The sequence below is a fragment of the Ctenopharyngodon idella genome, chromosome 12 (genome assembly GCF_019924925.1).
Source record: "Ctenopharyngodon idella isolate HZGC_01 chromosome 12, HZGC01, whole genome shotgun sequence".
Lineage (NCBI taxonomy): Eukaryota > Metazoa > Chordata > Actinopteri > Cypriniformes > Xenocyprididae > Ctenopharyngodon > Ctenopharyngodon idella.
The window spans coordinates 31,154,074-31,177,354 of NC_067231.1; the positions used below are offsets into that span (position 1 = coordinate 31,154,074).

At 39.3% G+C, this 23,281-nt stretch overlaps 1 protein-coding gene across 2 annotated transcripts; it reads left to right on the forward strand.

Moving 5' to 3' along the window:
* Nucleotides 1-443: 443 nt before the first annotated feature.
* Nucleotides 444-22,518, forward strand: LOC127523194 (rho GTPase-activating protein SYDE2). 2 transcript variants are annotated; one of them, XM_051913627.1, is made up of 8 exons: nucleotides 444-635; nucleotides 12,061-12,846; nucleotides 14,164-15,042; nucleotides 15,919-16,148; nucleotides 16,353-16,479; nucleotides 16,598-16,767; nucleotides 18,789-19,071; nucleotides 20,217-22,518. In XM_051913627.1, the coding sequence occupies exons 1-8, from the start codon at nucleotides 551-553 to the stop codon at nucleotides 20,660-20,662; spliced, it is 3,006 nt and encodes a 1,001-aa protein (XP_051769587.1). In that variant the 5' UTR covers nucleotides 444-550; the 3' UTR covers nucleotides 20,663-22,518. The 2 variants fall into 2 exon arrangements, with proteins under 2 accessions (XP_051769587.1, XP_051769588.1); XM_051913628.1 differs by lacking the exon at nucleotides 12,061-12,846 and having other exon boundaries at nucleotides 501-635.
* Nucleotides 22,519-23,281: the final 763 nt, after the last annotated feature.

Consider the following 23,281-nt stretch of genomic DNA (forward strand, 5'->3'; position numbering starts at 1 on the left):
GTTCTATCTTTCGTTCTTTCTTTCTATCTATCTATCCATCTATTGTTCTCTTTCTATCTATCGTTCTTTCTTTCTTTTTCTTTCTATCTATCATTCTTTCTATCCATCTATTGTTCTATCTTTCGTTCTTTCTTTCTATCTATCTATCCATCTATTGTTCTCTTTCTTTCTATCATTCTTTCTTTCTTTCTTTTTCTTTTGTTCTTTCTCTCTATCTATCATTCTTTCTATCCATCTATTGTTCTATCTTTCTTTCTTTCTATCTATCTATCCATCTTTCTATCGTTCTTTCTTTCTTTCTTTCTTTCTATCTATCTATCTATCTGTATGCTGACAGCAGATTGTGAACTACATTTCCCATGATGCCTCGCTGTGCGCGTGAAAGTCTCTCAGCAGTGGAATGTTTGGAATGTGTTTCCTGTGTTTGGCATCATGAGCGCGAGAGTCGCGGAGCTCCGCACTTCAGCTCAGTCTCTCCGCTTTTCCGTGTGTTTCTCGGAGCTTCAGTCCCGCAGAAGAGTTGAATGAGCGGGTCTGCGGAGCTCCAGTGATGGCCGAGCCGCTGCTCAAACGAACCTTCTCCAAACTCCGGGCGAAAGAGCGATTCCGCCGCAAGACGGACCCCAAACTCACCGGTGAGAGAACAAACCACAGCCAGACCGCTGCAGAAATCTGTTTAAATATGCTTCTGTTATTATTACAGTGCAGATGAAGCCTTGTTAAAAATGCAAAATAATAATTCTACTATTATTCTAAAACTAAAACAAATGCTGAAGAACAGATTAGAGGTGAAATACCTAAATGAAAAATTAATTTGCTGCTGTAGATCTGACTTAGGCTCAGTTTTAAAGAGAGTTAAAAACATCTCTGTACATCTATAGGCTACTTTCTATATGTTTATCCTGTTATTATAATATATAGGATTCTTTTTTCTTATATATATATATATCTACCAGAGTTTAGACACATCCACTCATTTTGTTTCCACAGCAGAATTAGAGTGAAGTCGTGAAAACCCATATATTTATCATAGATGTGTGTTAAATTATTTCCAACTCACATTCTTCAGGTGATTTTAAATATACATGATTTCTATATCTGCTCCAATTCATCCATTAAATATATATATATAAAGTTTTGTAAATGCACTAATTGTAGGTCAAAATGAATAGCCACAATTTATATTTGTCTACAGAACTTTTTTTCCTTTAGATGGAAAGTTTTGAAGCTCATGAGCAACAGTGTGTCCAAACCTTTGACTGTCAGTGTAATTGATTTGTTTCTTTTGGAGAAACGCTCGTGTTTTACAGTATATCTAACAAAGAGAGCTCTGTGCTCTGGTGTAAGGCAGCGTTAATGCTCCTCTCTCATGTGATGAGGTGATGTCGATGGACAGCGGCTGACTAATGCTGCTGGATCTCCAGAACACCGCTGTGAGTTCGTTACATAATGCGTCGAGGAGCCTGACGTCGCTCCCTTTCTGTGTAGATGCACAACGTCACTGTTCCTCCTCTGGAGTAAATGTGATGTACATGAATATGCACACATGCACTCTTAAAGTAAAGGTTCTTTATTGGCATCGAAATGTCTACATTTCCATTTCTTTATAGCAGAAAAAGATTCTTCAGATTATTCAAATGTTCTTTTCATTAAGAAAAAAGGTTCGTTTTTAGCACTGAAAGGTTCTTTGGGGAACCAAAAATGGCACTGCTGCGAAAAAAACCCTTTTATTTTTAAGAGTCTAGTCTGCTATAAACATTACGACTTTCACTTGAACCTGAATGACGTTTCTAAACCCACACAGAAAGAATCTTTTGTGTATTAATTTCTTGACTCGAACAAACATTACATTCAAACTCAAAGTGACTGTGATGATCGAGTCTGTTTTTATTGCCTCGTGGCTCGTTCGCACAGCTCTGGTTTTCTTTAATGTGATCTTAAAGACTGATCAGTTTGATTGTTTTCATGTGTATTTTTACTGTACACCACGTTCCCATCAGTGTACTGCGGTCTGTAGGATGATAATTCAGTGTTTGAGTTCATGAGATGATCTCAATAGTCGCAGAAGTCAGAGTAGTCCTCTTTCTGTCTCCCTCTCATTCTCTTTCCATGCCTGTTATGTCTAAAATAGGGAAAGCAGTTTGCTGGCTGGCTTGTGTGTGTGTGTGTGTGTGTGTGAGAGTGTGTAAACAGTGGCAGTTGCTCTCAGGCTGTGTGTTGTCATCATGCTGATCTACAGTCAGTGTGTCACTATGTGAGGAATGAGACCAAGAAATATTGATAAGATTCAGAGAACAAGATGTAGAGTAAACTGTCTGACACGCGTTACTGTCTCCCTTCTAAGGCAGCATCTTAACTGAAATGAAAGATCAAAAAATGCCATATTACATGCAAAAAAAGTGCAATATTAGATAAAGTTCTTAATGCTTAATATTGGATTTTGCCGATATTTTGGCCGATGTTGACACTGATATGCATATCTTTTTTTTTTTCTTTGCTTGGAAACAACACCAAGTCTCCCCTGTGCATGGATTATGAACAAATAATTTTTCATTTCAGTTAGTTTTGAGCAAAAACTCTCATTCAGGTATCCTTACCAAAAGTTTACTTGTTAGATCACATCATCTTATCGGCATCATTTTTTATTTTGGCTGATAATATGGGATATCTGACATTACTGTTTTGCATTATTTGTTTTGAATCTGCCAAATGCATAAATGTTGCAATGCATTCTGGGATTGCATTGTCCATAAAGGATGCATATGATGCTGCCTTAGAAGAATATAGTTTGCCCGACTCATCCATTAGGAATGAGTGAGGAAAAACAGCGACGCTGAAAGTATGTGAGAATAAGAGTCGGAGAGAGAAGGAATGTGAACTCTGCGCTTGGGAATACTGATCCCAGCTGCAACTTCACGGCTGTTGAGAGCGTATCGCTGCTTCCCAGAGGAAGAGTTCAGCCTTGGAGGAACTTGATGCTGTGTGTGTGTGTGTGTGTGTGTGTGTGTGAGAGTGTGTGTGTGTGTGTTCATCAGTGAGGGTCAACAGACTGCTTCATCATTGTCCATCTGTGAAGCACATGAGAGTCCAAAACAGAAAACTCTTTCTGCTGGATGTGTGTCTGTTTTTCTTGATCTTTGACTTTCGCCACACAGAGTTTGTGCCCGCAGCACTTCGCAAAAAGATCCGCAGTTTCCCAAGAATTGAATTGCCTTCTGTGAATGCGTGTTCATTTTTTGAAGGAATATTTCTTTGCCATCATCATGTTCCAAACTCATATGACTTTCTTTCTCTCTTTCTTCCAGTAGTCCGTCTGACTCATGCACTATATTCCAAGTGTTGTTATTTTAGTATTATTTACAGTATCTCATAATTATTAAAATCTTTTTTCATATATATATATTTTCAGTTTTCATTTTAATTGTAGTTTAATTTTAGTAATTTTATCATGGGGTTTTGGCATTTTATTAGTTTTAGTTTTTTTTTTTTTTTTTAATATCTATTTTTAGCTTTAATTCATTTTTAATTTTAGTAATTTTTTTAGTATTATTTCGTTAAGCTGTCAAGGTAACATTTCTAAACATTTTTTTTTTTAAACATTTAACATGTTATATAATTTCAACTTTATTTCAATTACTGAAAACAATTTTAATAGTTTCAGTTAGGGATGCACTGATATGCAAATTTTGGCTGATAGCGATAAGCGATAATTCTTTATATTTGAAAGCCGATAACCAATATATTGTCCGATAGTGATAACCGATAATTCTTTATATTTGAAAACCAATAACCGATATATTGGCTGATAGTGATAACCAATAATTCTTTATATTTAAAAGCAGATGACCGATATATTGGCCGATAGCGATGACCGATAATTCTTTATATTTGAAAGTCAATAACCGATATATTGGCCAATAGTGATAACCGATAATTCTTTATGTTTGAAAGCCAATAACCGATATATTGGCCGATAGTGATAACCGATAATTCTTTATATTTGAAAGCCAATAACCGATATATTGGCCAATAGTGATAACCGATAATTCTTTATGTTTGAAAGCCAATAACCGATATATTGGCTGATAGTGATAACCAATAATTCTTTATATTTAAAAGCAGATGACTGATAATTCTTTATATTTGAAAGCCAATAACCGATATATTGGCCGATAGTGATAACCGATAATTCTTTATATTTGAAAGCCAATAACCGATATATTGGCCAATAGTGATAACCGATAATTCTTTATGTTTGAAAGCCAATAACCGATATATTGGCCGATAGTGATAACCGATAATTCTTTATATTTGAAAGCCAATAACCGATATATTGGCCGATAGTGATAACCGATAATTCTTTATATTTGAAAGCCAATAACCGATATATTGGCCAATAGTGATAACCGATAATTCTTTATGTTTGAAAGCCAATAACCGATATATTGGCCGATAGTGATAACCGATAATTCTTTATATTTGAAAGCCAATAACCGATATATTGTGCCAATAGTGATAACCGATAATTCTTTATGTTTGAAAGCCAATAACCGATATATTGGCCGATAGTGATAACCGATAATTCTTTATATTGAAAGCCAATAACCAATATATTGTCCGATAGTGATAACCGATAATTCTTTATATTTGAAAGCCAATAACCGATATATTGGCCAATAGTGATAACCGATAATTCTTTATGTTTGAAAGCCAATAACCGATATATTGGCCGATAGTGATAACCGATAATTCTTTATATTTGAAAGCCAATAACCAATATATTGTCCGATAGTGATAACCGATAATTCTTTATATTTGAAAGCCAATAACCGATATATTGGCCAATAGTGATAACCGATAATTCTTTATGTTTGAAAGCCAATAACCGATATATTGGCCGATAGTGATAACCGATAATTCTTTATATTTGAAAGCCAATAACCGATATATTGGCCAATAGTGATAACCGATAATTCTTTATGTTTGAAAGCCAATAACCGATATATTGGCCGATAGTGATAACTTATTTGAAAGTCAATAACCGATATATTGGCCGATAGCGATGACCGATAATTCTTTATATTTGAAAGTCAATAACCGATATATTGGCCGATAAATCTAAATTAAAATTTTGATTTACTTTGAGAGTCTGATTCAACGCGCTCAAACACGGGCACACAAAGTATTCACAACATTCTGCTACAGTCATGTTCTCATTATAATTTTATGTATCTTATATGACAGATTTGTGCTGCACATGTTGCACTTAACTGTATTTTCCTTTTCGAAGTGATTCAAAACCATCATGGTGAACAGTGTGAATCTGAAGTGTCTCAGCTGAAGAAAATAATTTTCTTATCGAATCGATAATGATAGCATTAAAAATGAGCATTTATCGGCAGATACCAATATTGTGCATCCCTATATGTTCAGTTTATTAGTTAATATTTCTATTTAGCTTTAATTAATTTTAGTTCAGTTTTACTCATTTTTAGTATTTCAAATTCAACTTGTTTCATTTAGCTGTGACGGCAACGTTTCTCATTTTCGATACATTTTTTATCATGTTTAAGTTTATTTATATAAATAATAGTTTTAAGGCTGGAATACACTTCATGACTTCAGCCCTGACTGACAGTCTGGACGAGTCAACGCTATAGTTGCCGAAAGTTGACAGATTTTACAGAAATGATGTTCAGATTTTAAGTCGTGTATTCCAGCCTTTAGTTAACGATAACAGCACTGATTCTGACATCTTGAGGAACGCTGGTTCATCAGAGAAGTACGGCATGTTCTCGCTGCTCCACATTAGAATGTAAACATGCACACTTCATATGTCTTTTTGCTTCATAATTTCTTTCTCTAGTGGCCGTCTAATGGTTCAGGATCTTGACTGTTTATACAAAAGGATTTAAGTGCAAACTCCAGTCAAAACCAGATCTCTATCATCATCGTGACTCAGTATTTCATTTGTTCGTTCATTATCTGTAAGCTTACAGGCTTTGACAAGCATGTGGGATGAGTTACATGTTGTCGTTTAATACAAATCACTAACCTCCAGTGACAGTGATAGTGATGCTTGATATGAGATACATAAACACCACTAATGCTGAAAATAATAGAGCTGCAGATAACTGAACGTAAACCATTGCAGTCAGTATTAATAGATGAGTTTTGTCAACATCTCCTGCGTAGCTTCAGCAGGATTCGTCCAGGTTTGCTGTCTGTTTCTCAGAGGAAAAATATTTATGTTGTTAATTCTATTTTAACGACTTCCTTTTCCTGATGTTCTTCCTGGAAGCGCAGATTCACAGCTTGATCAGAGAACAGCAGTTAGTCAGCTGTCTGAGCTTTCAATAAAGTACTGTGGCAATACCATAGTTTATACCATGGTATTTTATATATATTTATTTATTCTTTTATTTATTTGTTTGTTAATCTGTTTATTTATTTATACATCAAAATATATAAATATTTTTAGGAAATATTTAGCATTTTAATATATTTATGTTAATTTAGTTATATATATATATATATATATATATATATATTATTATATTTTATATAATAAAAATAAATATTAAGCATATATATAAAGTTTATATATATATATATATATATATATATATAAAGTTTTAATAAATGTATATAATTAATTTATATATTTATTGTATATATATTAAAAATAATTTATATAAATAATTTTTATTTTTGTACATGTATTCATTTAATTTATTGTATTTACTTTAAAGGGGTCATGAACTGTGTTGTTTTATGTTTCCTGGGGTGCACTTATAATGTTAGTATGATTTTTACATCAAAAATTGTCGTAATTTAGAAATAAAAGGCATTTTTCCTCCCTGATTTTATCCTCTGATTTGAACGCTCTGTTTTAAGGGGCGTGTCTGTGTGAGACTTCAGTGTAAACGCCCACTGCTGTGATTGGCTGACATCTTTGCATATCAAATAGCTAAGTATTACTCTCTCGAAAACTTTTAGCACATTTTCATTATTACAGCTCTCAAGATTAACTAATCGTGAAAAGTGTTGATTATAGCATTATATTTAGATCGTGGCATGAAAGGTTGCAGTGATGAACATTGTAGTCGATCACAGACATGTTGTTGAGCTCATGAAAGCAGTGATCTCGTCATTGGAACTCAATTTCTGCACACTAATGAATGCTTTCATCAATAATGTAACTAAGAGATTCGTTTAATAAAACAGGAGTTTTGAGTCCAGAACTCAGTCCCTGATAAACTCACACTGTTTGATTGACAGCTCCAGCGATTGTAAAGGGAGCGTTCTTTAATCGCTTTCTATATATAATTTAATCACCGTTTAATAATAGATTATTTTCATAAGAGAAACATGGTGAAGTTGGCCGCTGAGTTTGATTTACTGACACACAGACAAAGATCATCTGACTGTACATGAATCATTAATATCAGATCAGGCATCAGAATTAACACAGTTACTGACATGTTGTTGCATTACTGTCGAGTCCATATCGGAAAAGTCTGTTTGCACCGAAATGCGATTGATTTACCAAAGAATCCACAGTGAAATGTACCGAATACAAATAAAGCTCAACTGAGACATTCACATTGATGAAAATAAATAATCATATTCCTGCATTAGGATCCTTTGAAAGGTAATGTTATTTTAGTCCTGTATCGCTCTTCTCTCCTCCTCATCTCACTAACACACCAGTGGGCGGGGCTAACGCTGCAATGATGAAGTAGGCGTTGATTTCTTCTGTGGAGGCGGAGTTTCACCTATCTAGAGACACATTCCAGGATCAGTCGTTCTCTGGGTCTGGTGTCAATAAAAGCTGTTTTTGGACTAACAAGGAAGTTTTCAGTTCTGAAACTTACAGGATATTCTTATAGTACGATGACCTCTTACATATCAAAATCAAAAGTTGATTTCTCAATTCATGACCCCTTTAACTATGTCGCTTACAACATATACTTACAGTGTTCCAAAAAACAAACAAAAAATAATTTAGTTTGGTCTTACGGGAAAGCATACTGATTTTGTGGGCCTGCTTCCAAACAGAAGTAGAATGTAATGTGCGGTTTGAGGCGCTCTGTGAAAATATGTAAGCAGAAATGCAGCTGTCAGCGTCTGGTCATACTAATAAACTGATAATGCTGTTCTGGGACGTATCTGTCATGTGGCGTCTGGGCCGATGTTTAATTCTATAATCCTGATCTAAACCGAGAGGAGACCCACTTCCAATCTGAAAAATAGAGCATTGCATAAAATCTGCATTACTTGTGATGGACAAACTCAACACAGACTCAAAAATGTGTGGAAAATGGTATTTTCAGTATCAGATCTAAATGAATGGACTGTGTTTCAGTGGGAGTCCAGCCGCGTGTCCATTGCTTTTCTGTGAAACTGAAGCAGCGATAAATCATGTGCAGGAATATGCAGCACTGATTAATTGTTAAGATAAGGAGCTCATCCTAGAACAGCACAGATTGTTCAAGTTCACATCGAGTCCTTCAGATGAAACATATTGTTTGTTTTTTCTTGAACTCTCACTGGTCTAGTGTTTCTGCTCAAGTCGAAGGATCTGACCATTAGACAAGAAAAATTACAGAGAACATTGACTGCAGATGTTTAGAAGCGAGTTTCCTCTCAATCTAACGACTGAGGACGTGAGAGACTTTCCTCAGATCTGATTCGATGGTTGGAGCTCTCAGAGGAAACATCTACACGGGGGATCTGAGGCTTGAAAGTATTGTATTTCCCTCTGGATTGGGCCTGTACTCACTCTCAAAAAGCATGCTCAGTTTAAATGATCATGCATATTTATTTTGGCTTTATTATTGCTGCTCTATTAGAGGAAATAACTCTTAATGCCTTGAGATATAAATGTTCTGAAACTGAAGATCTGCTTCCATGTTTTTAGTCTTTCCTGATGCGATTATTAATAGTTTGGCTTGTGTTTTCGGGGCAAAAGAGAGCAGTACAGCGACAGGATGTCTCAAATTATCCTGCAGAGATGTGGGCGACTGAAGGGGGGAGGGATCGGCATTCTGGGAAAAACTCTTTAACCGTTACGCTGTGAATATTCTCAGCAAACATTTCCACTAATTATTTCACACTGCCAAACATGGTAAATAAACAAGCATGCAAACAAACCTTTTCAGTTTGGATTATTCATCACATTTTATCTTTCAACAAACTCGTTGACTGCATGAATCTGTCGTGCATTAGAGGTAAATTTGATCTGTGTTTGATGCAAGCTGAGAAGACACCAACATCTAAAACCCTAAAAAATGGCAAATTTATATGTATTTTGGCTCTCAATTGACCAACAAAACTAACACTTCTGTTACTTCTCCAATTGGTCATGTTATTGGTGATGTAAAAATGGACAAATATCTGCTGATTGGTTAATCGACCTACTCAATATACTGAAGTTCTACGTGTGAAGGTTCGTCTGTCTTGGGTGGGGTGCATGTGGCTATTTACAGTCATAAACTAAATAGAGACAGAGCAGTTTATCAATGTGCTGTTTAAACCCAGAAAAGGCTTCATAAACACATACACACACAGACTGGTAGCGTCAGAGGTGAAGGGTGAGTCCAGCGTGCCGCCCGTGAGAGTGTGCTTTGTGTGAGCGTGTGTATTTTAGGGTGTTGTAATGAATAGTGAATAGGGTTAAGTGTGTGTGTCCAGCTGTGAAGGAAAGCCCTCAACACAGACCGCTCATTGAAATCCTCTCAGCAGCCCAACAGCTGTGTTTCTCACTGAAATCGCTCCCTGTTTTGGCTTTCTGTACTTCTATGTGTGCATCTTGTTGTCTCTTTTTTTTTTTTTTTTGTACCTTTATTCTTCATCCTAATTTTTGCATCTTTGACTATATGCTTTCCTGTAGCACAAACATTAGAGCATGGTGCTAGTAATGCCAATGTCTTGGGTTCGATTCCCAGGGAATGCACCTATAATGCCCCTTTCACAAGATGTAATATCAGTCTCTGGTGTCTCCATAATGTGTCTGTGAAGTTTCAGCTCAAAATCCCCCACAGATCATTTATTATAGCTTGTCAAATTTGCCCCATTTGGGTGTGAGTAAAAACACACCGTTTTTGTGTGTGTCCCTTTAAATGCAAATGGGCTGCTGCTCCCGCCCCCTTTCCAGAAGAGGGCGGAGCTTTAACAGCTCGCGCTTCGGTCGCTCAACAACAACAAAGCTGGAGAATCTCACGCAGCCAAAATGACGAAAGTGTTCAGCCTTACATTGTTCAAACCGGAGTCGACACTGATGGAGAGACTCAAGAAGAAGTTACAACTTTTAGACGTTTCTGAATGGTTAGTGGATAAATTTATGTAATTGCTGTGGAGTTGATTCAACTCATCCATTAGCATGTGCCGTCATGTTAATCTTTTGTGCAAATCTAGCGTTGAATTGACCCTCATTTGTAAAACAGTCCTGCGTAAAATGATGGCATGGTAACGACACTACTACAACAACTCTTCCTCTTCTCTAAAGCAGCCCAACATGGCCCCGCCCCCTTTGTTGTGTGTTCTTGGGGGTGGGGTTTATGTAAATTTTAGAGTTAGGGTGATGTCACTAACCCGGAAAGAAGCTCATTGTAGTCCCTACCAGTCGTTTATTGTAGTCTTTAAACAGTGAATTCTTTAAAAGAAAATACAGTATCTCCCTTTGCATTGAACTTTGTAACTTTGCAGTTGTTTATGCTCAAACAGCAACACACTAACTAAAGTTAAAAAAGTGAAATCATAATCAACCACCCCTTTAAATGTAAATCAAATGAATCTCTTCTGTGCCTTCCCTCAGTCTATCTGTGCATTTTTGTCTGCGATATGTCTGACGTCTTGTGTAGCTCTGTTGCTTTCTGATTCTCTCCCTCTCTTTTTCTTGGCTGCTTTGGCAAAACAGGAAGTCATCTGCTGGCCCACTTAACGTACTGTAACACTTCCTGCTCAGGGAAGCATAAAGGGGTCTGTGTTTTTCTGTTTTCATCTGAAAGTCAATTTGGCTTCTGTAATGTGACACATTTCAGAGTGATCCAGGATATTAATTGAGAAAGAAAAGTAGGGTGGGAGTTGAATACCGTTAATTGAAAGCTATATGACAGAGAACATTTCAAATGCATTGTGGTGCTTCACAAGGTCTGCAAAAGTCAAACTTCGTACAAACATTGAATTTGAACTTTTCCTCTGGTGTAGGCATCAAATGACCAAAGAAAACTTCAGACGAGCGGGTTCAGTTCTGTGCTCGAAAATCCAATTAGCTGTGTTCCCAACTGATCTGGCTCTTTCCGCACCCTAAAATAGACTTGCACATATCTATCTGTCAAACTTTTTGTCAGATCTTTGAGCAGTGTTTAAGCAGCATTAGTGGTTTAGGCATTTGGTTGTGGAGTGTTGTCTTGGCCTTGTAAACTAGCAATGGTTTTGACACACTCATGAGCAGTGCTGACTAAAGAGCGATCGACAGAGATGTTTTTATTCAGCACTTCCAGAGTCATGCAAGCCAAGGGAGATAATGCGCAGAGCACACACACAGGAGTTATTCATGGCTTCTGGAACTGGATAAGATATTTGGCTAACTGTGTGTCACAAGCCACGTTCATAATTTCAAGAGGGGAAAGAACAGACAGAGAGAGAGGGGAAAACGGGAGGAGGGAGTTTGGAGAAACTTCCAGATGTGCCAGATGGGAGGGAGAGGGAGCAAGGGGAAAGGAGATGGTAAATATCTTCACCCCTCCTCTTGATGTCTGTTTTTGGTCTTTTTTAATTCTTTCCAGTCGCCCTCTCTCTTCTCTACTCTTAGTCCATGTACGTCACTCTAAACTCATCTCAGAAATGTTGTTTTAGGGAGGAATCAAACCCTGTAAAGGTTAATAGCCCCCAGTTTCACTTTTACTTGTGGTATTTGCTGTTTCTGAATGTTGCAAGTCTCCAGTGATCTATTCTTCATGTTAGTCACTCCAATCCAGACAAATATTTCAACACCAAATAAGGCCAAATACTCCTGCTATGGTAATGATTGCTGGTTTCTTTCCTCTGCTTTAGAAGTGACAGAAAAGGTGGACCTTTTCCAAAGTTCTTCATCAACTGCATCCACCTCAGGCCACGCTGAGACAGAGAGCGCCACCGTGGAGGAGTGTACCAGACGCTCCCAGATCACTGTCTCCAAAAAACAGAACTGGGCCAAACTTCCCTCCACGTGCAGAGACCCTGCCAGCACAGATCTGTGTCCTAGTCTGGTCTACGGGCCACAGGACTGGGATTTGTGCTCTGGAAAGGCTGAGGTCTCAAAACAGGCCTGGAGCCAACGGACTTTAAGTGAGGATGGCTTAAAGAGAAATCGAAATGATCTTGAATTGGAGTTTGGATATTCCAGGACACCGTGCAGCTCAGTTGACGCCGGTTTACCAGAGTTGACCCCTCCATCTGCAACCTATATGGATGTGTGTGTCTCTTCCAGCTCAGCAAAGATCTCTGGGCAAGGTGCCTATCTCCAGCACCTGGACAGAAGCAGTCGAGCCTGGGTATTGTCCACAGGAAAGCCCCAGGCCTCAGATGAAGCCCAGAATCCAACTAGAATCACAGAGTGGCGACAGGGCCCAGATGGAGATGGAAACATTTGGTACAACCCCATTCCTGAAGAGGACGACTTGAGGGCCAGCGGAGAAGCAGATCAGGAAAAATACGGAGACCCTTGGAGAAAGAGAGAAAACGAGGGTTTGGCAAAGGAGAAAAGAGACCAGAAACGATCAGGGGGTTTGACCCTCACCAGCATCCATCAAATGAGAGACATTCAAACTGAAGTCGACGTCATCAGGGCGGATAGTTCGGGTATGGTCAGGTTTTCCATTATGTAAGAGTTTGTCATAAACTAAGCTGCACTGCCAGCCACATAAAGCTGGTCTTAAAATGAGCAGTACTGTTTTGAAATCATATTTATAGTAAGTAGACAGAAATGCTGTGTTATGTTTTGCTGATTGTGCTTGGCATTCAAAAAAATGGGATGGAAAGCAACCACATTACATGTAATTATAAGTTCTTTTCTAAAACCTAGTGAGCTGCCTACCTAGACAGCATTTTAAGGCATCATATGTGTGCTCCAGAGGCTCTTCCAAAAAGTAGGCGGCATAATTATAATTGGGCTGCCTTTTAAGATCCTTCTTTTGGCCAAATTCTAAGTCAACAACAGTTGTGGAGAAGGCAATCCCAGAATATGCTGCATCACAAATTGTTCAATATAATTAAAAACTGACTGCTTTACCCAATATTTGTGTGTGTATTTTTATGTTAAATGATGTTTTATTAACAAAGTTCGTGGGGAATATACACATAGCCGACTAACTTACGTTTTTCGACAGTTTTCTGCATCCCTCCACCACCCCGTCTCTTCACACTCACCTGGTTACTACTCTAACCAGAGAACCTGGGTTCAGGCCAAAATTCTGAGCCCTCTCCAAAATACGCATACATTTTATTCTATCTGATTATTTGTAAGTGTTAACTCATGAACCAGTATCACGTCTTTAGCCTAGTGACATACTAATGCCAAACTCTGTCGGAATTTATTGTGAGTGGAGTCTCTGGAGCACTTCACATGAACCACTGTTTTACTGCCTACGTAGAGCAGGAGTTGGCACAACTCTGGCCCTCGAGGCCTACTGTCCTGCAGAGTTCAGTTCCAACACTGATCAAACTCATCTCTCTGTAGCTTTCTAGTAATCTTGAAGACCTTAACTAGCATGTTCTGGAGTGTTTGATAAGTGTTGGGGCTGAAGTCTACAGGAAAGTGGATCTCAAGGGCCAGAGTTGCTCCTGGAGGGCAACCTTACAGCTGAGTTTAGCTCTAGCCCTAATTAAACACACCTGGACCAGCTAATCAAGGTCTTCAGGATGATTAGAAACTTCAGGCAGGTGTATTGGAGCCAAACAGCAGGAAGGTGACCTTCCAGGAGCAGGACTGAACTCCCCTGGTTTATAAGGTTCCAGGTTTCTGTTGCCCAGTGGGCTGCCTATGTAGGTAGGAAACAGCAAGGCATCTCACTATGTTTTGAAACTGACTAGTACAACTTCTGCTTGCCTGTCAGGGTGTAGGACCTTAAAAGTTGTAATTCCCTGTAAGTCTCTAACAGTTTGTTTCTTTGGGTTCAGATCTGGTTATACTACAGTCGGACTGTATTAGCTCTTCTAGTGGTGTGAACTCTGACAGTTCGGGGGCACCAAAGAGAAGCCCAGGAGAGGGTGGAAATGGCACCAGTGTGATTGACAGGATCAAGTCTCCAGGAACGGTTCGGCGGCTCTCTATGAAGATGCGGAAACTCCCAGAACTAAGGCGTAAGCTTAGCCTGCGCTCGTCCCGTAATCAGCGTCATGGACAGGGCCAAGGAAATGCCAGCAGTGCACCGGGAGCATCAGATGAGGCTTCACCACCAAATGCACGCAAAGAATCATCCAACATCATCAGCAAGTACCACCTGGACTCCAGTGCACCTGCTAGGCCAAGACGTCGATCCTCTCGAACACGCTCTGCTAGTAAAGGAGGGTATCTTAGCGACGGAGACTCACCTGAACTCCTGCCAAAGGGTCAGGGGTCAAAAGGGTTGCCTACGCCACCACCACACCGTGGACCACAGGATTCACTCGCTGTAGCAGACGCAGAGTCATTCCGATTGTACTCGCTGACGGATCAGCCTCGCTGCCCTCAGAGACTTTCAGGGCTGCTCACGGTGCATCTGCTGGGAGTCGAAGAGCTACTGCGACCCCCTCGGAACGACGCTACTAAAGAAGTCTTCTGTGCCATTCAAGTGGACGGGGTCACCCGGGCACGAACGTCCCTGCTCACCTGTCGAGGGGCGTGTCTCCCACTAAACCACACCTTTAACCTGGAGCTCGAGAGGGCACGGCTGCTCAAACTGGTCATCTTGACGCCAACGACACCCAGCGCAAACAACGTGTCTTCTGCGCCTGCCGCTCCCGCGCGTAACCGAGTGTGCTGTCTGGGTGCTGTGGCTATACCACCCCTCTTCAAGGGTAAGAGAACAACTCCTCATTTGCGAATCAAGTCACAAAATTGATAGTTCTCTAAATTCTGATTGGATGAGCCATTTTTGAAGCTGTTTTAAAGGGATAGTTCACCCAAAAATGAAAATTCTGTCATCACTTACTCATGTTGTTCCAAACCGCTACGATTTTAATTTATCTTCAGAACACAAATGAAGATATTTTTATAGAAAAATCTGATTGAAATTAGCAAACCAATGAGGTTCGTTCTAGCGTGTTACATAAGCATGGTTGAGCTTCTACGAGAACCAATGAGGTCTGTTTCTTGCACATCAAGCAAAAACAGTTGAACTTCTCTATATGTTCGCTGAACAATGTTTATTTGTGAAATAAAAGCTTGAATTAAATCTGTTCATCATATAAAGTGATGGTGTCTTTTTAGAGGTATTGGAATAAACTGCTCCATTCATAAGGATTTTTTTTTTTAAAACTGTTTGAACCATCAGAGTTTTGGGTGAACAGACTTTCAATGGAGGAACAGAAATTCTCTCAGATTTCATAACAAAATCTTCATTTGTGTTTCAAAGATAAACGAAAGTCTTATGGGTTTGGAACAACATGAGGGTGAGTAAATGATGATGAAATTTTCATTTTTGGGTGACCTATCCCTTTAAGATCGCAAGTATCAGTTCAATTCTGTAGTAACTTGTCACGTTGCAAGCCATAAGCCATAGTACGGAAGAAATGATAGCAAATATATCTACCGTTATAACAAATTTTACCCTTGCACTGTGTATATACACAACCATACCACCCAGCCGTACCCTTCATTGGCTTTGATCTTGCACTGAGCCTCTTATCTGTTTATCTTTGCTCTCTCTCTCTTTCGGTCTCTCTCTCCTGCAGCTTCTCGCAGTCAGCAGCTGTGTGTTCGTCTGGAGCCTCGTGGTTTGCTGTATGTGAAGTTGACCCTTTTGGAGCAGTTCGTGACCCCGTTCCCCCGCCTCAGTGACCTGCCTCCTCCTACGGTGTTCGGGGTGGAGCTGCGCCACCTGGTGGAGAAGGAGGCATCCGCACTCAAAGTGCCTCTGATCATTCAGAAGTGTGTTTCTGAGATTGAGAGGAGAGGATTGAGGGTGAGCCGAACTCAGACAGAGTTGTCTCTGTGTGAGAAAATAATTCATATAATTTAAATGGTGTATGTGCCAAAGCAATGATAAATGATCCACATAGACTGCTGTTGTGATCACTGCGAAGCGTTTTGATCTAAGTATTGAGAAATGTGTCCTACTGATTAATGTCTGAACTAAGAGACTGAATGTGTTTCTGTGTGTCTGTAGGTGGTGGGATTATATCGTCTTTGTGGTTCCGCAGCAGTGAAGAAGGAATTGCGCGATGCGTTTGAGAAGGACAGTGCAGCAGTTACCTTAAACGACGAGCTCTATCCTGACGTCAACGTCATTACCGGTCAGTTAACCTAATATATTCATGTAGCATGCTTCTTACTTAGTACTTCAAGGTATTGGTTTGAAGGTATGGATTTTTGTAGATGAAAATCTGGATTGCTTTTTAATTTTATGGTCAGGCATTCTAAAGGACTACCTGCGCGAGCTGCCGTCTCCTCTCATCACGAGGACCCTGTATGAAGTGGTATTAGAGGCCATGATGGTTCGACCGGCCTGTAGAAACGACAGCGACGCTCAGCGATCACAAAACACCGTGGCACTGCTGCAGTGTCTTCCTGAACCAGAGAGGGTAATTCATCCAGTCTGAGCCTGTTTGAGTGTCTGTGAACCTTTAAGGCGTATGCATGTCATGAAAGTTCTGTTTACACTACCGTTCAAAAGTTTGGGGTAACTCTGAGCAAACAAATCTAATAAGAAATGCAAACATTTAGATTTTTTGTCATTTATTTCTTAAGCGGTTTATCACTATTTCATTGTCTTCTTACTTGCACGGCTGTCTGTGCTTTTGCCAGACGTGAGTCTGAGCTTCTTCCTGAGGAAGAGAGGATGTGATTTTATGTAAGAGTACTGAAGTATTTGGGCGAGAGGGAGTGTGTGTGTGTGTGTGTGTGTGTGTGTGTGTGTCTGGCTCTGTGCCGCTGTACATGGTTTCTTTGTGAGCAGCAGAACCAGCAGCCTGAGGGTTTCCAGCATTGTCCAAAACAAACTAATTGGGAATGAGAACCGTCCGTCCCTCCTGCTCTCAAACATTTATACTTTCTTTTCTCATCTCTTGTTCTTCATTTAGAAATGCTTGGGTCACTTTTAGGAGTGTGCATAATTTTACTGTGTTTGAGCATCCTTGAAATCAAAATGGGCTTGATTTGCTTTCTTAAAGGGACTATATGTAAGAATTTTCATATATTAAAGGGGTGGTTGATTATGATTTCACTTTTTTAACTTTAGTTAGTGTGTAATGTTGTTGTTTGAGCATATGCAAAGGGAGAAATTTTCTTTTAAAGAATTCTCTATTTAAGGACTACACCAAACGGCTGAACAAACAAGCTTCTTCCCGGGTTGGTGACATCACAAACCCAAAAATTTACATAAACCCCGCCCCCGAGAACACGCAACAAAGGGGGCGGGGCCATGTTGGGCTGCTTTAGAGAAGAGGAAGAGTTGTTGTAGTAGAGTTTTGTTGAAATGCCGCCATTTTTCACCGGACTGCTTCACAAACGAGGGTCAATTCAACACAAAAGATTAACATGATTCAGTCTCTACATAAATTTATCCACTAACCATTCAGAAACGTCTAAAAGTTGTAACTTCTTCCTGAGTCTCTCCATCAGTGTCGACTCCGGTTTGAACAATGTAAGCCTGAACACTTTCGTCATTTTGGCTGCGTGAGATTTTCTAGCTTTGTTGTTGTTGAGCGACCGAAGCGTGAGCTGTTAAAGCTCCGCCCTCTTCTGGAAAGGGGGGCGGGAGCAGCAGCTCATTTGCATTTAAAGGGACACACACAAAAACGCTGTGTTTTTGCTCACACCCAAATAGGGGCAAATTTGACAAGCTATAATAAATGATCTGTGGGAAATTTTGAGCTGAAACTTCATAGACACATTCTGGAGACACCAGAGACTTACATTACATCTTGTGAAAGGGGCATTATAGGTCCCCTTTAATTGTTTTTTTTATTACCAATATGTGAACAGACCTTCCCCAGCTTCCTAGGTTGTCTATGAACGCCTGTAGACTGATTTTTATGTGGAGGACTTGGGATGTTTTTGCCGGGAAAATCAAAAAGATGTGACGTTTATGTGCTTCTGTTCAATGACACATGAAGCAAATGCTTATACAATGTTTAGGATAATGCCGAAAATGCCATTTTCATTTTGTGTTTTAGTCATTATGAGGAAAGCGCACAGCACATATTTACATATTCATCTAACCATCGCTCTCAGCAGAGTAGCGTAGAGAAGTTCGTTAACAGGATATCGCAGCAAATTATGGTATTTCTAATTACTTTTTACTTCTAAGCAAAGAATGAACAAGAACTTTGGCATGAGTATATCGGGCATTGAATCAAGTGCGTTACATGTGCACGAGTGCGAGCATGAGAAATAAGTCGCTGGCTGCAGTTCACTTTACGGCCACCGGTGTTGCTAATAACAAGGCTTTTTGAATTCTACATATAGCCCCCATTGCGAACAATTCATCAATGCATGTTATTCTAAAGGAAAATCCCTTGATGCATAAAATCAAATCCTGTCTTGTTGAATATCTCACAGAAGTAACTTTAGAACTTCCTGTTTGATTTTGTGTCTTCTGAAGGCAACTCTGTCCTTCTTGCTGGATCATCTGAGTCTGGTGGCATCTTATAGCGACAGCAACCGAATGACGTGCCAGAACCTGGCTGTATGCTTCGGGCCGGTCCTCCTGACGCCCACCCAGGAGTCCTGGCAGGCCGGGCTGACGGCACCCGGCTCAGGGGCCATGATGGGGTCCGGGGCCAGTCGAGGAGGGCGTAGCTTTGCACACAGTGAAGAGATTGCCAGCGCCGTGGACTTTAAACGACACATAGAGGCTTTGCACTACCTCCTGCAGCTCTGGCCTGGTGAGTTTGTGTGTAACAAAAATGATCAATTACTCTCTTAAATGTCATTTCGAACCTGTTTGACTTATTTCTTCTTTCACTGCAAAAAATAATTTTCCACATGAAAAACACAGTCATGTGTGGGAGATTTTATCCATGCTTTTTTCTCTGAATGTCCTCTGGTTTTGATTATCATTCCAGCACCGCTCATGCAATGAAATGTCATGCATATAATCTGATAATCATCGACTGCGTCTCGAAAGGTCATCTTTGAGCATCATGTTACGACCCTTGACTTGCGTGTGGTAGCTGAAGCATGTTCTCATGATGCAGCACACGTGCAACATGCAGGAGGAATTTCAGTAACCTGTGACAGCTGTTGGCGATTTGCATGCCACATCAGTATAAATATGTGCCGCGTGTTTAGAGTTTGATGCATGCGAGTGAACGAGTGAACTGCTTTATGACTGATTCAAATTAGTTTTATAACTGACAAATTTTGCAACATCAACACTATCATTAAACTGAATAAAATCAACACTAATCAGAATTGAATCAACACTGAACTGAATCTATATTGAACTGAACTGAATCATCATTGAACTGAATTGAATCAGCAATTAACTGAATTGAAACAACACTAAACAGAATTGAATCAACGCTGAACTGAATTAAATTAACATTGAACTGAAGTGAATCAGCAATGAACTGAATCAACATTGAACTGAACTGAATCAACACTGAACCAAATTGAATCAACGATGAACTGAATCTATATTAAACTGAATTGAATCAACGCTGAACTGAGTCTATATTGAACTGAATTGAGCTGAATGACTCTTGTCTTCTGTAGAACTGCTTTATAAATTAATTGACAAATTTTGCAACATCGACAGTCATTGAACTGAATTGAATCAAAACTGAACTGAACTGATCTAAATAATGACTCTATTGTTTTTTTAGAGCTTCTTTACAGCAGAATTTGAATTAGTCTCATATTTGCTGAAGTTTGCCTCACTGATTCTATTATTTTCCTGTTTATTACAGTGAAGCTGATTTTGAAACGATCGGTCTTGTATAAAGTTCTTTAGAAATAAAGCCGGCTTGACTTGCACATCTGCCACATGTCAAGCATATAACGGCGTTTCATGTCCTTTTCTTCGCAGTACCCAGAGGACGAGTGACGGATGACTCTGACCAATCACATGTCATCACGTCTCTGGCATCCCAGAGTTCCTCACTGCGGCGAGCTCAGCGTGTGCCACTGCGAGTCGAGCTTCCCTCGGTTCAGGATGTGGTGGTTGTTTCCCGTAGGGGGCGTGGCCGCCTGGAAAGCCCACCCTGCAACCGCTACGCTGGTGACTGGAGCGTCTGTGGGCGGGACTTCCTGTCGAACGACGAGGCAGATTATGACGAGGTGGCGGGCAGCGAGAGTGACGACGACATGGAGAAGAAGCGGGACGTGTGGCCGTCACCTGACGGTTTGTACGTGGATGACTTTGCTCTGGACTTCGACGCGCCGTTCACATGCCGACTGAGTCTGAAGGACTTCGACACTCTGATTTCAGACTTGGAGAGAGAGTTAGCCAAACAAATCAACATCTGCCTCTGAACCAGGACTCCAAGGTCATTTTGAGCACTTCTGTCTTCCAGAACAAACACAAATGCATGCTTGACGTCATATAAGTCGCGTTGGAATATCACAGCACGTTTCAGATGATAAAAAATGCGATTTGTATTGCGGAATTTTTTTTTTAAAAGTCAAGCAAGAAATGTATTTTCATTGTTGGGGTATTTGTGCCCATCCTAGTGTATGACGCAGCATTTGAACGTTTCATAGCAGCTACTGTAACGTAATATTCAACAAGCACAAAAACTACGATTTTTTTTTTATTCACCGTTCATCTGAAGGGGAGACGCGTATCGATTATTATAACAAGCTGTAAATGCATTATAACTCAATATAAACACTAGTTCTTAATGACGCTGAAGGATGACGGCAGGCAGTACGTCTGCGTTACGTTTGTGTGAAGTTTATTTTATTTAAAGCTCTGTGTACGACTCTTATTCCAGAAGGCTGGTTTGTGTCTCCGTGTGAGAAACCAGCAGCGTCCGGGCCAAGATTTCATCATTCTTTCCACCGGGACATTCCGTTACGCGTGTTTCACTGCCAGACTGTCTTTGGCAACAGCTTTTCTGACCAGCCTTATTTTCTATTCCTGTGTAATGCTTAACGGTGGACGTATTTATTACATTCCCTCGAGGTCATGTTAAAGGAACGTTCTGGGTTCAGTACAACTTTACAGCATTTGTGACGCAATGTTGATTTGAGTTTGAGAACGAGGAGCCAAAATCAATATTTGATGCAATGCCGGTTAATTGATGTTATGACATAAATGCTGTCATTAAAAGTTAAGGTTAAGTGTGTCATTTCTAAAACAAACAGAAAAGCAATGACTCATTTGGTCAAAACACTCATTGGTCAGTCAGACAGATAGCCCCGCCCCCAAACTCACATCATTGGTTGAGTCAAAGTTGGCATGCAACTGTAACAGGATACAATAATGTCCCATTAGTAACAATGAGCAGTACATTTGTTACAGTATTTATTAATCTTTGTTAACGTTAGTTAATAAAAACACAACTTTTCATTGTTAGTTTGTTAGCTCAGGTCCATTAAATAATAAAATTAAATATTACATATATAATAAGTGCTTTAGAATTATTTTTCATTGTTAGTTCATGTAATGAACAAATGGAACCTAAAGTGTTTGAACTAATTCAAAATTATCCAATATGACATCATCTTTAACTTGTATTGAACTCAGAACATTCGTTTAAAACCGAATTCATGTTTGACAATCAACAAAAGGAAAGCTTGGCCAGAGACGAATATAATATAGTGTTAATTTTGACTGAATTTGCACAGTTTGTTATGCCAAAATAAATGATTCAGGTTTTTTTTTTTTTTTTTTTTAGAAGACATAAATGCTAAAACGATGAATCAGGACATGCTAATGTAACCTGTATTGTCATGCCAAAGACTGTTGTGATGGATTATTGCACTTCTGTGTATAGTTTTATAGGTTGTGCTTTAGCTGATCTGAGGTCAGTCCATTACTGAGAGCAGCTTTATCCTTCATATCTGCACGCGGTACAAATAATCTCGACTGTGATTTGATTCTAAAAGCCACAAATGGAATATAAAGGCCATGACTGAGCCCACGGGCTCCCTATATGCAACTGTTTTACATGCTTTATTTGAATACAAATTTTGTTTAGTTGTATAAACAGTATTATTATATTCTATTATTGCACCTGTAACATTAAGCACTTCTGTCTGTGCTCATGCATAGCCACAACCCAGAGATACACACATCTACTGTGTGTGTGTGTGTGTGTGTGTGGATAATGTACCATTCAGTGTTATGTTAAAGAAATAAAGCAGTGTTACGTTTCTACAATGAATCTGAGTGTGTTTTCTCTGGATCAAACCATCCTAAATGACACTTTAAAGGGATTGTTAACAATGTTGTTCCATGCTGATGATGATGTCTGCCATGGGGCAGAAACGGAGAAAAATATTCGCTGCATTAGCATTTTTATGTCTTGTTTTCCATTACAAATATCTAAACATTCTTAAAGGGTTAGTTCACCCAAAAATGAAAATAATGTCATTTATTACTCACCCTCATGCTGTTCCACACCCGTAAGACCTTCGTTAATCTTCAGAACACAAATTAAGATATTTTTGATGAAATCCAATGGCTCAGTGAGGCCTGCATAGCCAGCAATGACATTTCCTCTCTCAAGATCCATAAATGTCCTAAAAACATATTTAAATCAGTTCATGTGAGTACAGTGGTTCAATATTAATATTATAAAGTGACAAGAATATATTTTGTACGCCAAAAAAACAAAATAAAGACTTTTTAACAATATCTAGTGATGGCTGATTTCAAAACACTGCTTCATGAAGCTTCAGAGCTTTACAAATTGAATCAGCGGTTCGGAGCGCCAAAGTCACGTGATTTCAGCAGTTTGGCGGTTTGATACGTGATCCGAATCACTGATTTGACACAAAAGATTCGTAACGCTCCGAAGCAGTGTTTTGAAATCGGCCATCACTAGATATTGTTATTTTTGGGCACACAAAAAATATTCTCGTGGCTTTATAATATTAAGTTAGAACCACTGTACTCACATGAACTGATTTAAATATGTTTTTAGT

What these genes read in the sequence shown, in the direction of transcription:
- LOC127523194 (XM_051913627.1), top strand. Translation starts at nt 551, where the DNA reads ATGGCCGAGCCGCTGCTCAAACGAACCTTCTCCAAACTCCGGGCGAAA. An exon ending in TGACGTCAACGTCATTACCG is followed by an intron (nt 16,480 to 16,597) that starts GTCAGTTAACCT and finishes TTTTATGGTCAG; the next exon opens with GCATTCTAAAGGACTACCTG. An exon ending in CCTCCTGCAGCTCTGGCCTG is followed by an intron (nt 19,072 to 20,216) that starts GTGAGTTTGTGT and finishes TTTTCTTCGCAG; the next exon opens with TACCCAGAGGACGAGTGACG.